This window comes from Aspergillus ambiguus (genome assembly GCF_047715705.1).
Source record: "Aspergillus ambiguus strain CBS 117.58 unplaced genomic scaffold BDV59scaffold_16, whole genome shotgun sequence".
Taxonomy (NCBI): domain Eukaryota; kingdom Fungi; phylum Ascomycota; class Eurotiomycetes; order Eurotiales; family Aspergillaceae; genus Aspergillus; species Aspergillus ambiguus.
In genome coordinates, this window is record NW_027395529.1 from 490,656 (window position 1) to 505,410 (window position 14,755).

At 57.2% G+C, this 14,755-nt stretch overlaps 10 protein-coding genes and 1 non-coding gene across 11 annotated transcripts; 5 read left to right on the forward strand and 6 right to left on the reverse strand.

Moving 5' to 3' along the window:
• Positions 1-872: 872 nt before the first annotated feature.
• Positions 873-953, reverse strand: BDV59DRAFT_t92. The gene has a single exon. It is a non-coding gene; the product is annotated as a tRNA-Ser (tRNA).
• On the reverse strand, positions 937-3,032 carry BDV59DRAFT_33175 (putative isoamyl alcohol oxidase). Its single transcript, XM_073696217.1, has 3 exons — positions 2,693-3,032; positions 2,416-2,616; positions 937-2,368 (listed from the first exon to the last, which is right to left on the reverse strand). The coding sequence occupies exons 1-3, from the start codon at positions 2,938-2,940 to the stop codon at positions 1,108-1,110; spliced, it is 1,710 nt and encodes a 569-aa protein (XP_073547951.1). The 5' UTR covers positions 2,941-3,032; the 3' UTR covers positions 937-1,107.
• A 52-nt stretch (positions 3,033-3,084) lies between these two features.
• Positions 3,085-3,408, reverse strand: BDV59DRAFT_178610 (uncharacterized protein). The gene has a single exon (XM_073689803.1). The coding sequence runs from the start codon at positions 3,339-3,341 to the stop codon at positions 3,144-3,146; it is 198 nt and encodes a 65-aa protein (XP_073547952.1). The 5' UTR covers positions 3,342-3,408; the 3' UTR covers positions 3,085-3,143.
• Positions 3,409-3,561: 153 nt separating this feature from the next.
• BDV59DRAFT_178611 (uncharacterized protein) lies at positions 3,562-4,112 on the reverse strand. Its single transcript, XM_073689804.1, has one exon. It carries the CDS (start codon positions 4,047-4,049, stop codon positions 3,780-3,782), a length of 270 nt encoding a protein of 89 aa, XP_073547953.1. The 5' UTR covers positions 4,050-4,112; the 3' UTR covers positions 3,562-3,779.
• Positions 4,082-5,320, forward strand: BDV59DRAFT_202156 (uncharacterized protein; the record flags this gene model as incomplete). The annotated part of the gene is made up of 4 exons (XM_073693974.1): positions 4,082-4,237; positions 4,306-4,678; positions 4,738-4,855; positions 4,909-5,320. 4 exons carry the CDS (start codon positions 4,082-4,084, stop codon positions 5,318-5,320), a joined length of 1,059 nt encoding a protein of 352 aa, XP_073547954.1.
• A 592-nt stretch (positions 5,321-5,912) lies between these two features.
• On the reverse strand, positions 5,913-6,717 carry grpE (mitochondrial nucleotide exchange factor MGE1; the record flags this gene model as incomplete). Its single annotated transcript, XM_073693975.1, has 2 exons — positions 5,913-5,945; positions 5,998-6,717. 2 exons carry the CDS (start codon positions 6,715-6,717, stop codon positions 5,913-5,915), a joined length of 753 nt encoding a protein of 250 aa, XP_073547955.1.
• Positions 6,718-6,891: 174 nt separating this feature from the next.
• On the forward strand, positions 6,892-8,589 carry BDV59DRAFT_33193 (alpha/beta hydrolase). Its single transcript, XM_073696219.1, has one exon. The coding sequence runs from the start codon at positions 7,245-7,247 to the stop codon at positions 8,220-8,222; it is 978 nt and encodes a 325-aa protein (XP_073547956.1). The 5' UTR covers positions 6,892-7,244; the 3' UTR covers positions 8,223-8,589.
• Position 8,590: 1 nt separating this feature from the next.
• On the forward strand, positions 8,591-10,077 carry cbpA (putative calcineurin binding protein). The gene has a single exon (XM_073696220.1). It carries the CDS (start codon positions 8,771-8,773, stop codon positions 9,653-9,655), a length of 885 nt encoding a protein of 294 aa, XP_073547957.1. The 5' UTR covers positions 8,591-8,770; the 3' UTR covers positions 9,656-10,077.
• BDV59DRAFT_33191 (arginyltransferase) lies at positions 9,849-11,854 on the reverse strand. The gene is made up of 10 exons (XM_073696218.1): positions 11,653-11,854; positions 11,456-11,576; positions 11,346-11,408; positions 11,166-11,288; positions 10,957-11,118; positions 10,672-10,905; positions 10,525-10,622; positions 10,408-10,473; positions 10,088-10,359; positions 9,849-10,039 (listed from the first exon to the last, which is right to left on the reverse strand). Exons 1-10 carry the CDS (start codon positions 11,702-11,704, stop codon positions 9,914-9,916), a joined length of 1,317 nt encoding a protein of 438 aa, XP_073547958.1. The 5' UTR covers positions 11,705-11,854; the 3' UTR covers positions 9,849-9,913.
• Positions 11,855-12,020: 166 nt separating this feature from the next.
• BDV59DRAFT_178620 (NUDIX hydrolase) lies at positions 12,021-13,264 on the forward strand. Its single transcript, XM_073689805.1, has 2 exons — positions 12,021-12,554; positions 12,612-13,264. The coding sequence occupies exons 1-2, from the start codon at positions 12,491-12,493 to the stop codon at positions 13,037-13,039; spliced, it is 492 nt and encodes a 163-aa protein (XP_073547959.1). The 5' UTR covers positions 12,021-12,490; the 3' UTR covers positions 13,040-13,264.
• A 164-nt stretch (positions 13,265-13,428) lies between these two features.
• On the forward strand, positions 13,429-14,589 carry BDV59DRAFT_202162 (DNA-directed RNA polymerase II core subunit RPB3; the record flags this gene model as incomplete). The annotated part of the gene is made up of 3 exons (XM_073693976.1): positions 13,429-13,485; positions 13,544-14,112; positions 14,190-14,589. The coding sequence occupies 3 exons, from the start codon at positions 13,429-13,431 to the stop codon at positions 14,587-14,589; spliced, it is 1,026 nt and encodes a 341-aa protein (XP_073547960.1).
• Between the last annotated feature and the right edge of the window lie 166 nt (positions 14,590-14,755).

Genomic DNA, 14,755 nt, shown 5'->3' on the forward strand with positions numbered 1-14,755 from the left:
GTTGATGGAATTCCAGTGCTTAGTCCTCTGGGGTCCAACAGATTTGAGGTTTCTGCGCGTGAGCCAAATGGAGACCCGTTGGAATGATTTTGAGGTTGGGAGGGTTGGCAACCTGTACCAACTAAAAGTTGCCGATTTTATGTAGTAACGCCGTACCAAAATGCATATGGAAGTATTTATCCTGCTACCCACCATTAAACGGTGAAAGATAAATATCTGTAGATTGATTTTACTGATTAATCCCATTTATTGCCTAATTTTTGACCTTTTTTTTCAATATCTTCTATGTCAGCCTAACTGCCCATAATTATCTGTCATATGGGCTTCCCACGTAGGAAACAGCAGGTCGAATACATTTATCAGATGATATCTGCCAGTCTTTTCTAGGAAAAAGATCCTAGGGACATTCTGCGAGCAAAATATTAAAGGTATTTTCGATGCAAAAAGAAACTTACATAAAACGCGCATTTGCCGCTCGAAAGATGGAATAGCTTGGTTCAGAAGATAAGAGATAAACCTGAATGCAGGGGAGGTGATCGTTGCTTAAATACACTTGGTTCATCACGCCTATCATGTCCCCGGAGCATGACCGTGAGTTCCTATTATCCTCATCATGCAACTTCGGTTGAACTGGTATAACAGCCTTGGGGGTCATAATATTACTACAGCCATATAGTTATGTGTGGGCTGAGCATACATTCTTCCCTAGCTGTCAAAGTGCTAACTGTCGCGGAGTTGGAGAATTGATAATATGGCAGTAAGAGATTGCGGCTCTTACCATTTAATACGTTAGCCTGCAATATACTGCTCGGAATTAGGAAAAGAAGTTGGGTGCCCTCTTCACGAGAGTGATGAGGGAGGGAAAAAAATATCGTCAGCGACAGGATTCGAACCTGTGCGGGCGAACCCAACAGATTTCTAGTCTGTCGCCTTAACCACTCGGCCACACTGACTTAAGGTGTCAAGTTCGGATGAAAATTGTATAATGAACAAAAACTGAGTCAAGTACATGTAAAATTTTGTGCCACTTTTCGTAGAAAGCAAAAGCTTCAAATCTATAGTCTATACAACTAAATTAATACTAATACATCATACAACGTCATACAACTAAGCAGAGCAAGACGTGGGAATCTTGCACATGCGTCCCGAATCCGCAACAGACCAATAGTCACTACCCACGCCCTTGAGCACATAGAAAAAGTGATCCGGGTCCCACTTCTCCTTGATGCTCAACAACTTATCGTAGTTCTCCCCGAAGAAAGTCTCCTGCCAGTTGAGCTGGCGGAAGTTGGCCTCGTTCTGGTACGCGCCGGAACCGGGAGTAACGGCCTCCAGAGCAGGCACATAGTCGTAGGTCATGCGCCACTGGTCGTCGACCATCTGGGACCAGGGAGCGGACTCGTTCCAGGCAGAGCCGATCTGCATGGTGACAGCGGCGTTGCGCAGCGGGGAGAACACGGCGTTGGGCACGTCGTTCGCGGCGGACACATTCATGCCCACGCCAACGGCAATGACGCCGTTCTGCGTGATGTGTCGGAGGGCCGACGCAAGGTTCGTAGCGTTGGATTCGAGCGTTGACCGCGGCAGGAGACGGCCGCCGTAGTTGTACTGGCTGACCTCGAGGTTGCCGTAGGGCAGAGGACCCATGTATTTGTTGTAGTGGTCGTAGTAGGAGGAGTAGGAGGTGTAGGAGGTGGTGTACTGGATGCCCAGGTCGGTGAGGGCGCGGAGGAACGGAGCCAAGATTGTTTTCACCTCCGCGGTGGTCTTGTTGTAGGCCGTCAACGGGTTGATGAGGAACACCGAGTCGGTCATCTGGTAGATGACGGTCGTGCCGGCGTCGACCATCGCCGGCAGCAAGGTATGGAAACGCTCCACGGCTTCGAAGAAGACATCGGAGGTAATGTTCGCGGCGGAAAACTGGAGTCCTGCTCCGGACACGGTGCCATCCGGGTGCGCCTTGACAGTGACTGAGGTCACGACGCCGTAGTTACCGGCACCGCCGCCGCTAAGAGCCCAGTAGAGATCATCGTTTTCGGTGCGAGAGGCCGTCACGACGTCGCCGGAGGCCGTAACCACCTCGAACGAAAGGGTCTGGTCCGCTCCCAGGCCGAAGACAGTGCTCAGCGCGGAGTGGCCTCCGCCCTGGGTGTATCCGCCCGCCAGACCGACGGTGGGACACTCGCCGCCAACAAGCACATGGCCTGTGCCCCGAGTAGCGTCCAGGACTTGATATCCCATGACACCGCTGCCGAGCTTGTAGGCCGGGCCTTGGTAGGTGGAATCAGACCAATCCTGGTACTCTATATCGTTCAGCTGGTGCGTCCAGACGGACAGGGCGCCAGCGCCGGTGGAGCGACCGAGGTAACTAGAGGACGTCAACAGGAGTACGAATCAGTGGGCGGACAAACGTACTCATGACCGGTATTGCGGACGACGAAACGGATGTTGTTGGCTTTGGCGAACTGAATCGCAGCAGCCACATCGTCGGTCGTCCGGACGTCGACTGCATAGCTCACGTAGTTGCCGAGAAGACACGGCCTCGACTCGGAGGTAAACGGATCACAGCTCTGGTTTGCCCAGTAGCTTTGCATCACAGAGGACGACGAGACGAAGCTAGAGCCAGATGCATTAGCCCTTGTCCATCTACCGAAACCCGCGGGGCCCCGGAAAACCGGAATCTTTGACATACTGAGTTTGCGGCAGGTACCAGTCATCTTGCAAGTCCTTGCAAGCGGTCCCATCATAGGTAGGATCATGGCATGGGGAGCCGATGGGAACAGTGGCGACCAAGCGACCACCCACGGTGCTGTTGAGCGAGTCCCAGCTGGAGGTGGCAGGCCAGCAGGAATCTCCTGGCAGGCAGTAGCAATCGCTGGAAGAGAGTACCCCAGCGGGGAGAGCAGCGACGGTGGCCGCAAAGGCCCAGGAAGCCTTCATCCTTGAGACGGGGTGGAGTTGGCAGGAGCCAGATGCCAGACAGAGGTCTGGTATGCTATGGTCGAGCAGTGAAGATCCTCGCCGGATTTGGGTTTCTATCCAAAATTGAGAAGTGGGTTAGAAATCCCTCTTATAGCATTAGCTCGATGCAACGTTCTGGGTTTTCTTCGGACAAAATAAAATACCGGCTATCGCTGGTAGGATCATATGAGCATTCTAGTAGAATGTAAGCGCGTCCTCGAGCAAATTATACATATTAAGTGTCCTGCTATCGGACATCTGAGGCGCTGTTGGCGGCCATGTTGCCCTTCGTGGCGTATTATCGGACAACATTCCCAAGTGCGCTTAGCCTGCACGGAGCCATGGTAGCTTCGTAGCTGTATCTCGACGCCATCTGGCATGATGGATTCTCGTTGGCCGCCCCTGGCCCCGGCAGAGAACAGGCCCCGATCTGGCAACGTGGTCGTGGGTCCCCAGATGAACCCTCGTGGGTACTCAGCCAGCCCTGTGATTCGAAGGCTTGTGCCGATTCTCCGGGCCGCTTACACAACATATATGGTTCTGAAGGGCATGTCTCAGGTCGGTTCACTTGATTAATTGGCTTCGTCGGAACGAGAACTTTGCACAAAATTTCGCCGACCCACCGTCGGAACCGTAGACGGATCCGCCCTGTCCCTAGGACAAGAGGGTCTCTCTACCGTCGACGTTCGGACCAGCAAGATCTGCACCGTAGCATGGCATATCGATCTCCGCTGACCGTTGAAGATGGAGAATGAAGGGAGATAAAACGCCTCTAGCACGTTGTGCCGCCGTATGTCGTATAAGTGAGCGGACTACCTTCAGCTCCCACCGATCTGGGTCGGAGCGCGCCCGACCAGGGCTCCAATTTTATAGAGTAATCGGGCCCCAGACTTGGGACTAGCCGTGATTGAGCTGACCAGCTGTGTCTCTGAACCCAATCTTCGGAATCTTATTTCTTGGTCTAGCCATGGGACGAGCGAATCAAGCGTCCTGAGAACCCTGGTTGCCACCAGCGTACTACAGTGCAGGCACAAGGCACTTAACCGACTCCCTTTGTGCGAGAGATATTGAAAAGAAGACCATACCATCGCGATGGCAGTGTCTGCCTTTGCGCGTTAACATGGCCTCCAATACCTCACCTAGCACTGGCCCTGCCCTAGAACGGGGCATGTGGGCGGCCGTCGCCATCGCCACTGTGATTCTTATTCTTCGGGTGATCGCAAAGATCAAGATCCACCACTTTCGCGTGGACGATGTGCTCATGATCGTCGCATGGGTAATGACCACCCTTTCCGTGTCGGACAAACCGCCCAGTCCATCACTGACTGTATGATTCATGTCCAGGCCATGACGGTGTCGTCCACCGCGCTCCTGACACTATCCGTTAAGAACGGCTTCGGCTCGGATCTGCTGTCCTTGCCCGAGGAGAACCTGCAGCCCGTCCTCAAATACATCGCCATCCAGGTGCTCCTCGTCACCCTCAGCACCGGCCTGGCCCGCTCCTCCTTCGCCCTCTACCTGCTTGGCATCCTAGGTGGGAAGAAGGTGTTCCGCATCGTCCTGTGGGTTGCGCTCCTGCTGCAGCTGGCGGCCAATATCGTGTCCGCCGTGCTGCCGCTCAGTATCTGCCGCGATGCGCGGGTGCTGTGGAATGCCCACATCAAGACCACCTGCGGCGACGACGTGGCCGTGGTGCGATTCTCCTACTTTTCTTCGTGTAGGTGACCGTCGGACGAAACTTGTGCTGTGGATGGAGTAGCTGACATGGAATGATAGCGCTCAACTCGGCCACGGACCTGTTCCTGGCGGTGTTCCCCACGGTCGTCTTCTGGAATCTGAACCTCCGTCTGCGGATCAAGATCAGTTTGATGGTCCTGCTCAGTCTGGGCATACTGTATGTACCCCGTGTGAACCTGGCATGCGCCGCGCTCGAACTAACGACCCCAGGGCGATGGTTGCGTCGATCATCAAAACGACCAAGTTGGACCAGGTTCCCAGCGTGACCAATCTCGGGGCCTCCGGCGCTGTCGAGTTGATCCGCTGGGGCTATGCAGAGAATCTCATCATCATTATCACCTCATCGGTGCCGTGCATCCGGCCGCTGCTCATTTCGTCCGTACGGAAGATCTCCAGCGCGGCCACACGGTCCTACGAGTTATCGAAACATAAAGGGCCCTCGAAGAACTCGACGACCCAGACACATGTTCAGGAGCAGGACACGTCGAATAACCGCGATGACTGCGACAGTATCGAGCAGATCCTTCGGGACGCGCAGCAACCGTCCGTGGTGGACAGTGAACAGGGGATCAAGAAACAGGTTGACATCTCGGTGGTGTCGAACAGCGATTCGCACTGGTAGCTGGTCGTTGCGACATTAGTTTGTACATACATAGGAGTACGCACGTACTATTGATTAGTTAACGCTGTCTTATGATCGACATGTCATCCACGTCCGGGCCAAAGAATGGAGGAGACCATAGTCATATTAATCTCTAGACACGATGTCTGCTGCCAACCAAATCCGACATCAGGTGATGCAGTAAAGACAAAAGACATGAACCAGATGCCATGCAAGGAATACCCACATCCATGCCAAATCCAAATCCAAAAGAGACATCTCGCTTTTGAGGAGCCGACACGACAGGCCATCGCGTAATATACAAGACAAGAGGAGAGAGGGTGCGACAACGCCAGAAAACATGAACCGTACGAGAGGAAGACAACCCAGACGCCTCCAATCGTACGAAAGGTGTATCATACACATGCATTCATAGAAACAAGAAGCAATGATCTGGGACGGGAGTCCCGGAAGACACGACGCTATCAAAGATCGTGGTCGTCTCCGACATGACGAAGAGAGGTAGATGGTATATTATACAGATAGAAAGGTAGATAGGAGTTCAGGAGATGCGATGCGGATTCGAGGGGTGAAGGTATTCGGAGATAGTCGATTAGTCGTTCTTGACGACGCCGACCTTGGCAGCCTACAGAGAGGTTAGAACATGCACGTGCAGCGGCGGATAACCCGTGACTTACTCTCAAGACACGACCGTTCAGAGTGAAACCCTTGCTCTGGGTGTACATGATGTCGCCGTTCTCCTTGCCGTCCACCTTGGCCATGAAGGTGGCCTCGTGACGGTTGGGGTCAAAGCGCTGGGCCTTGCCGTCCTCGGTGGGCTCACTCGGGTCGAAACGCTCGAGGCCATGCTTCTTCAGGGCGTTCATCATGATGTTCTGGGTCATCTTGACGCCCTCGACGAAGTTCTGCAGATCCTTGTGCTCGGGAGCTTCGGAGCTGAGCTTCTCCTCGGGGACGGCCAGGAGGGCACGGTCGAAGTTGTCGACACTCTCGAGGAGGTCGACGGCGAAACGCTGAATGGCGAAGTTGCGAGCGTTGTCCATGTCCCGCTTGGTGCGCTCCTGGAGGTTGAGGAAGTCGGCCACGGAGCGGACATACTTGTCCTTGAGGTCCACCACTTCCTTCTTCTTCTCCTCCAGCTCCTTCTGGACGGGGTCCTCGGCCTCCTTGGACTCCTCGGCCCCGTCTTTCTTCTCAGCCTCGGCGTTGTCCTTCGCGGCTTGGTTCTCGGTGGAGTAGCTACGGAAGATGGACCGAGGGGCGAGAGGACGGAACTGGGAGAGCTGGGGCTGCCATTGTGATGTGCGACGGACAGCCAGGGGGGCGGAGGAGAGGGAACGGACGGAACGGAGAGAGCGAACGGCCTGGGCCTGTCTGAGGATGGATCTTTGGAACATGATGGCAAATGGGAGCACAATGGCAGAGGGAAGAGAGAAGCAGAAGCTGAAGCAGAGGGAAGAGAAGCAATCGGTGACATCGTCAGAAAACAGAACTTTCTTCCGCCCCTGACCGCCTTTCGGGGACACGACGGGCCGGTATTTGGTACGGCAATACGGTATGACCGTGTATGTAATTAATAGATGCTTATATAAGACGCTACGTCATTCAGGTCAGTAATCAATCCAACAGGCAGTCGACTTGTTGTCGCTTCTGGATACCTTCATGTCCGCTACTGTGGGATTCGCCTCCGGGACAGTGGCCTTGCTGTGACACATCCGATAAGATGGACTCCCCCGGCTATCCATGCCCGATGGAGTAACTCTCCCCTCATGAATGGGGTCCACTGCCACTCCCCTGCGCCCACTTTCCCCCCGCCATGCCGTGAACCCGGAAGGAATCGTTTCACTGCCCATAGATCCTTCACACTCCCCTGTACGCAGTACGCCGTGCGCATTGTACCTCTCCACTCCAACAGTTCCTGAGAATGCCCCTGAGTTACGAATCTACCTTTGCGGCCGCAGCAGCCGAGGTCCTGGCGGCCAGGGCTGGCGCGCCAGCGCCGGCAGTGCACGACGTCGAGGCCCGCCGGGTAGGCATCACCGCCAGCTACGCGGCGATGTTCGCAAAGCTGCCAGACGCACCAGACGTCGAACAGAGTATCCACCCGATCCGCTCCTACGACGGGGCCACCATCAACGTGTACCGGTTCGCGCCCAAGGCGTCGTCGGCGTCGACGACGCCGGGCCCAGCGATTCTGCACACGCACGGGGGCGGCACAATCCAAGGCACCGTGGAGCTGTTTACGAAGATGCTGCGATTGCAGGTACAGCGGACGGGCGTGCCGGTGTTCTCGGTGGACTACCGGCTGGCACCGGAGCACGCGCACCCGACGCCGTCGGAGGACAGCTACGCGGGACTCTGCTGGCTGTATGAGCACGCGGGGGAGTTTGGGGTGGACCGCAGCCGGATCGCCACGATGGGCGAGAGCGCGGGCGGCATGCTGGCGGCGGCGCTGGCGCTGATGGCGCGCGACCGCGGGCTGTCACCGCCGCTGGCCAAACAGATCCTCATCTACCCGATGCTGGACGATCGGAACACCACGCCGATCGCGCCGCTGGAACCGCTGGCGTTCTGGGGGAACGACGACAACATCACGGCGTGGACTGCGCTGCTGGGGAAGGATATCGGCACGGAGCGTGCGTCCCCGTATGCGGCGCCGGCGCGGGCGACGAGCGTGGAGGGCCTGCCGCCGACGTATATCGATACGGGCGAGCTGGATATCTTCCGCGATGAGGACATTGCGTACGCGGGTCGCATTGCGGCGGCGAACATCAGCGTCGAGTTGCATGTGTATCCCGGTCTGCCTCATGCGTTTGAAGTGTATGCGCCGGAAGCGGAGTCGACGAAGCGAGCGGTGGCGGACCGGGACCGGGCGATATTGAGTGTAATTGAGCTGCCTTGACAGGGCGGTGTTGGTGTTGTACGGAGTATTAGTAGACTACCTAGGTAGAGGCTATGCAGGAAGCCGTGACGCAAGGCTTGGAGATGTATTGAGGAGCCTAGATGGGTAGCTACGGAGTCCCGGCAGAAGAGCGGCTATGCATGCAGAGATAGTTGACATCGACCTGTTCATCTTCATACTGTTTCAGACTTTCTTCCCCTGAATCAGGACAAAGTGTGGCTGATGCACGCACCGTCAGCCACAGCCGGATCGGGGAGGCGACGAGGCTGTGCAGAGCGGAGACGCCGCGAATGTGAAGGAGGCGCAGCAGACGAGAGCGGACGGAGGGATTTAAAAGGAGAATGCAGGAGAAGAGGAGAGAAGTGTCCGGATCAGAGACTGAAGACTGAAGACTAAAGACTGAAGACGAAGAGAAACGAAGAAAGGAGAGTGGTGGTTATATAAGCACTCCTATACTTCAGCACCCACCTCATCTCTTTCTACACTTCCACTCTACAACCACCTCACAACATCAACATCAACAACACCACCACCACCACCACCACATCATGTCCGACTCCCTCCCCTCGTCGCCTTCCTTCGGCGCCCATCGAGCCTCTCGCTCGTCCTCCACTTCCTCCCACCGTCCAGCTCTCTCGCTGGATCTCTCCAACCTCCCGGCGCTGTCCCAACCATCCCCTCCGTCCAACACCCTCCTGATCACCGACCTGCACGATCCCCGGCTCTTCCAGACCTCCTCGCTGGCCACCATCCGCTCCCACCTGGAGTCCATCGCCCCGCTTAACTCCTTCTCGCCACTGCCTTCCTTCCGCCGCATCGTGTGCTCGTTCCGCACCGAGGCTGACGCCATCCGCGTCCGCAAACTCCTCGACGCCGAGGCCCTCCTCGCCACCACCATCCGCCCCAAGACCTACTTCGGCGAGCCCACCCCCCTCCTCGACGAGGAAGCCCCCAAGCTGCTCCAGGCACCCCAGCTCGACAAGCTGTTCTTCATCTCCCCACCCCCGAGTCCTCCCCACGGCTGGGTTCTGCGCAACGAAGAGCCCCCCAACAAGGAGGTCCACGCCAGCGATCTTGCCCAGGCCCTTGCCAAGTTGAAGACCGACCAGGCCGGTCGTATGGATCTCGACAACACTGCCACCGCCACTACCACCGCTGATGACACGCTCGCCTCCCCCATGTCGCTCTCCTCCGATCACCGCGCCGCCAGCTGGCCCGTGACCGATGCTGCCTCCGTCTCCCGGCAGCGCAGCCGCAGCAGCACCCTCATCTACCACCCCGACGACCACGGCGGGAGCCCTAACCTTCCCGCCGTCATGGTCGAGGATACCAGCATCGACGGCGACGACGGCGACGAGCTGAGTCCGGTCGAGCTGCCTGTGAAGAAGACACCGCCCAAGACCGCCCTTCCGCCGGTCGAGTTGATGGTGTGATTGTCGTTTTCCTCTCTGCCTTTTTTTTTTTTAGCGTGCTTTCGCAACTGCATCTGGACTGGCATTGTTTTGGTTGGCGTTCTGGTGGCGTGGGCGGGATGTCTGATCTGATTTGTACTACATAGAATGGAACTAATACGTTACTGAACATGTGGCGCGGCAAATGCGTAAAATGCAGTAAATGCAACTCTTACATTACTCGTTATGTGGCGACGGCGCCTTCGTCAATGTGTTAGAAGTAATCAGCTTTAGTTATGCCTAATCGAAGAGCACCACTGCGCTGTTCGGCACCACCTCTGGTCCCAGCGTTGCCGCCAGCTCCGCCACAATCCCCTTGACCGACTGCGGATGATCCAGCGGCATTCTCTCCCACCCCACCAGATCCTGCAAGTATCAGCATCCCGCCATACCCACGACGGTCCAGTCACTTACGATCATATGTACGAACGACCCATGCACCAGGAGCAGCCAATGGTCCAGATCGAGGGCCTGGACCTCCTCCCGGGTCAGGACCCCGGGCATGCGCACGTCGAAGAGCGACATCTCCTCGTCGTTGATTTCGCCGTCTGCGTCGGCCTCGGCTTCCGCCTCGGGCGCGGTGCCGTCGGCGATACGACGGTCCCGAGACAGCGAGACGTACGGCCGCTGGTCGAGTTTGGTCGCGAGCTCGCCGGCGAGGGGATCCCACGTGTAGCTCTCGGGATCTGCACGCGGTTAGGACAGCCTTCACACCGGCCGGGGAGGCAACGTACCGAGGACATACTGCGGCTGGAAGGTGGCTTTGTAGCGCATCTTCTGGCAGGAGTGGATATAGTATCCTGCGTGCGTTAGCTAGTATGACGTCGCTGTCTGCAGAACAGGTAACCCACCCATGTAGTAGTACTGGTACTGGCCCTCGAGGGCCAGGGCGATCTCGCGCATGGCGCTCAGCTTGCCGAACTCCCACGCCTCATACTCCGGGTCGTAACTGGACGGTCAGTGATGGTCTCGGGCGGGGAAGTTGCAGCAGTGCTTACAAGATGTAGACGGAGCTGACACCGCTGGGCATGAGATCCAGCACGGCCACGGCGATGAGTTTCCCATCGAGCCGGTAGCACTGATGCCACGAGCCGAGTTTCTTCTCGGACGACTTCGGATCGGCGGGGGACCGCTTCAAGCCGGAGCAGAGAAAGCGCTTGAAGTCCTTGGACTGCCATTTGGACAGGTCCTCTTTGTGGACGGTGGTCTGGTACTTGCGGAAGAGGTCGAACCTGACCGGGTCAGGCCGAGCCCAGGGCCAACCAGGAGGGGGCAGGACTTACTTGGCTTGGGAGATGGAGTCCCCTTCGAGGTTGACCTCGAAGCGATGGGCGGGCTCGAGAGGTCTTTTGGTGCGCGGGTCGATGGGCCGCGGGACGTTGGCGTATTCGGCCTCGTGGACGGCCGGGAGCAGATCGAAATGGCAGCGACGACGGTTCTTCTGCCTGTCATGGGTCAGTGAGATCGGAGGAGGGGACTTGGAGGGACACACTCGCGGGTCCTGGGACAGAGGTATGCAGCGCGACGCAAGTATTCAGGACCGAGGACGAACTTGGTCCAACGGTTGATGGCCTGACGTTGGTCTTTGCGCGGCTTGAACGCGGCCGCGTCGAGTCTGATAGGTTAGTGCGGGGCAGCTGGAGAGTGGATGGAGGGGGGGGATGGGATGCACCTTATGGTGTAGTGCGGACAACATGTTCGCTGCAGATTGGGTTTGTAGTAGAGGGTCCCGGATCTAGGATGGTGAGAGGGCGTTCGGCGGAGAGATCGACGAAGACACACCTTCTCCAGCCGCGGTTGACGAGGAGTTCATAGTGATTGGGTCTGACGGAGACGGAGCTGGTGTAGTAGGAAGCACTGCCATCATCGGACTTGCAGTAACCGCAGGAGTTGCGTTGGTAGCCTGGTGTTAGTCAGACGATAGTCCTGGAACGAGGGCGACGGAGGGCCAATGGGGGAAACACGTGGGAGGGACAGACCGAGAGGGCGGAAGAGCGAGAGGTTGCGGGCGGTTTCAGCGTCGATGTCCATGAGGACTGATGAGGGGGAGGATAGAGAGAGAGAGAGAGGGAGGGAGGGAGGGAAGGAGAGAGTTGTAGAAGAGGGAGATCACGGGATCGAAGTAACTATACAACTGAAGTTGAGCTGGTGATCAGTCATCGATCTTGTATACACGCTTAGTCATCGTGCCAGCGATGGACTTGATTCAGTTGATGACAATCATCTCGTCATTAAAGAATTAATAGAATAATGTAGATATTTATAATCCTCTTAATTGCTAGGTACCCAGGTAGACGGTCTATTACCTAGGTGTAATACGTAAGATACTAGGTACATACCTAACAGTCCCATACTCCAGGTCCTGGTACTACTAATCTCCGCCGTCCGTCCGTCCTCCTCCATCTCCATCATCATGTCCGCTTCTCTCCTCTACTCACCTTCTACATTCCCGTCCGCCACGGGTGTGAACGGGGATCCCTAGTTTCTCTTCTCTCCTCTGCCTCTGTCCCTCTCGTCGAGTTCCGTCTGTCCGAATTCCTTCTCGACCGCCTGTCTCGCTTCAGGGTTCCGTCCCGACAGAAAAAAAAAATAGCATAGGGTTACCCGGTCCTGACCCAGTCTTTTTCCTCCTCCACCTCTCTCTCGATCTCTCCAAATCTCCTCGGGGGGCTTTTCGGCTTCTTTCTGGCCTCATCGAAGGTCATTGACCTTCTCTTCCATTCCCTTTCCCTTCTTTCCCTCCTCCGTATCCTCTTCCCGTGTCTTGGTTCCCCCCCCCTCCTCCGGATTTTTTCGGATTGGAAATCCTACTCCTTCATGGGCCCCAACATGGTCGACCACACCAGATCTATGGAGTCCCGAACCGGACGAACCAACCAACGTGAGTTCATCTAAGAACGCCGCCTGTGGCCCTCCCTCCGTTAACTCCCCTCCCCAGGCTACGGGTCGAAAGGGGAACGCCTCGTCGCCGGCGTCGTCCCCCTCTCCGCCGACAAATCGCTCGTCCTCCTGATCCAATCCGCCGGGAGTGGTAGCTGGGTCCTCCCCAAGGGAGGATGGGAGACGGACGAGGAGAGTGCCCAGCAGGCGGCCTGTCGTGAGGCCTGGGAGGAGGCCGGGGTGATCTGCACCGTCCACCGGGACCTCGGGCTCATCCCGGACATGCGGCCGTCGTCGCTGCTCACCGCCCACGCGCCCAAGGCATCGTATCAGTTCTTCGAGGTGTCGGTCGACCGCGAGGAGGCCCAGTGGCCCGAGATGCACAAGCGGAAACGCCAATGGGTGCCGTATGCCCAGGCGGCGGCGGCGCTGGCCAGCCGGCCCGAGCTGTTGGAAGCGCTGAATCGCAGTTCCATGAAGCGGTAGCAGTGGGCCCGGGGGGGAAGAGACTCTGTTACGACTGATATGAAATGATCTCGAAAAGAATGGCTGTATCTTTTTCTTTTTGCTGTTTTGCATCCATACTGGATACTGGATTGGATTGGATCTGGTTCTGCTGGCTGTCACTTGGAGTTTGATGTGTTTTGGGCGGCTGGAGGCTTTGCTCCCTATAGAATCGTCCATAGATGAATTGGACGGGATTTTTGATGTTATTGTAGGTTCTTACCTGCATACTGAGGTACCTAAGGCAATCCATGTCCTTGTACGTAGCCCAATCGGGAAAAGCGCCAAGCCCTTCCCTCCCAACTTGTTCTTTCTTTCCTTCTCCGCCAACTTCACCTCTTCATCTCCCCCATCTCTTCCCATTCACCACCATGGATTACACTGAGATGGACATCGAGCCCACGGGGCCTCAAGTAACCGTGCGAGAGGTATCCCCCCCTCGGTTCTGTCTCCCCCCGCGTCATCTGCCCTCCTAACACGTCGCAGGCCGAACCCTACCGGGTTGACTTCAAACTCAGCTCGGTCGACCTCGCCTTCGCCAACTCGCTTCGCCGTACGATGCTCGCCGAAGTCCCAACGGTAGCCATCGATCTGGTCGAGGTGGAAAAGAACACCTCGGTGCTGGCGGACGAGTTTCTCGCCCACCGGCTGGGGCTGATCCCGCTCAACTCGAAAAACTGCGACCAGGACATGGAGTACACGCGCGACTGCGAGTGCGAGGACCACTGCGCGCGCTGCAGCGTCACGCTCCAGCTGCACGCGCGCTGCACCACCGACGACATCATGCGCGTCTACGCCCGCGACCTCGTCGTCGCCGGCGACCGCGCCAACGACGCCGTCGGTGACCCCGTCATCACCGACCCGGCCGGCAACGGGCCCCTCATCTGCAAGCTGCGCCGCGGCCAGGAGCTCAAGATGACCTGCATCGCGAAAAAGGGTATCGCCAAGGAACACGCCAAGTGGGCGCCCACCGCCGCCGTCGGCTTCGAGTACGACCCCCACAATAACCTCCGCCATGTCGATTACTGGTACGAGGAGGATCCCGTCAAAGAATGGTATGTATATACTCACCTTTTCCCCCTACTCTCTCTCTCTCTCTCTCCCCCACTTTCGTCTGACCCCCGACCTTCAGGCCCGTCTCCCAAAACGCCGCCTGGGAACACCCCGCCCCCCCGGACCAACCCTTCGACTACGACGCCCAGCCCTCCAATTTCTACCTCGACGTCGAGAGCATCGGCAACCTCGACCCCGACATGATCATCCAGCAGAGCATCATTGTGCTGCAGCGCAAGCTCGCCTCCGTCATCTCTTCCCTGTCCGGCTCCGGCGCCGACCCGGACCGCAACGGCATGCTCGGCCCCGACGACGACGACATCATGGGCATGCGCAGTCCCGACGCCTACGAGCCGCCTGAAGGCATCGATGGCGGGTTCACGGCGTACGCGAACGGCGGCGCCGCCAGTGCCTGGGGGGCCAGTGCCGCCACGCCGTACGGAGCCACGCCGTATGGAGCCGGCGGATATGGGTTTTAGCGGGGTTTACATGTTGATAGGGGAGGGGGTCGGGGTTAGGTTAGGAAACGATAGAACCGGGACATTCGTCCAGCATGCGCGGAGTTACGGGGGTCAGGCGTTTACTCGGGACTGAAGCTGTTACTGGCTTATTCGATTGCTACATATAGTACGATGAATTGAAAGA

Bases quoted from the DNA above. Each gene is read 5' to 3' on its own strand.
- BDV59DRAFT_178620 (XM_073689805.1), top strand. From the start codon at position 12,491: ATGGGCCCCAACATGGTCGACCACACCAGATCTATGGAGTCCCGAACC. The intron at 12,555-12,611 runs GTGAGTTCATCT...TCCCCTCCCCAG, and splicing joins AACCGGACGAACCAACCAAC to GCTACGGGTCGAAAGGGGAA.
- BDV59DRAFT_33193 (XM_073696219.1), top strand. From the start codon at position 7,245: ATGCCCCTGAGTTACGAATCTACCTTTGCGGCCGCAGCAGCCGAGGTC.
- cbpA (XM_073696220.1), top strand. From the start codon at position 8,771: ATGTCCGACTCCCTCCCCTCGTCGCCTTCCTTCGGCGCCCATCGAGCC.
- BDV59DRAFT_33175 (XM_073696217.1), bottom strand. From the start codon at position 2,940: ATGAAGGCTTCCTGGGCCTTTGCGGCCACCGTCGCTGCTCTCCCCGCT. The intron at 2,617-2,692 runs GTATGTCAAAGA...ATCTGGCTCTAG, and splicing joins TGGTACCTGCCGCAAACTCA to CTTCGTCTCGTCGTCCTCTG. The intron at 2,369-2,415 runs GTACGTTTGTCC...GACGTCCTCTAG, and splicing joins GTCCGCAATACCGGTCATGA to TTACCTCGGTCGCTCCACCG.
- BDV59DRAFT_178610 (XM_073689803.1), bottom strand. From the start codon at position 3,341: ATGCCAGATGGCGTCGAGATACAGCTACGAAGCTACCATGGCTCCGTG.
- BDV59DRAFT_33191 (XM_073696218.1), bottom strand. From the start codon at position 11,704: ATGGACATCGACGCTGAAACCGCCCGCAACCTCTCGCTCTTCCGCCCT. The intron at 10,474-10,524 runs GTGGGTTACCTG...TAACGCACGCAG, and splicing joins GTACCAGTACTACTACATGG to GATACTATATCCACTCCTGC. The intron at 10,040-10,087 runs GTAAGTGACTGG...TGATACTTGCAG, and splicing joins GGTCGTTCGTACATATGATC to GATCTGGTGGGGTGGGAGAG.
- BDV59DRAFT_178611 (XM_073689804.1), bottom strand. From the start codon at position 4,049: ATGGTATGGTCTTCTTTTCAATATCTCTCGCACAAAGGGAGTCGGTTA.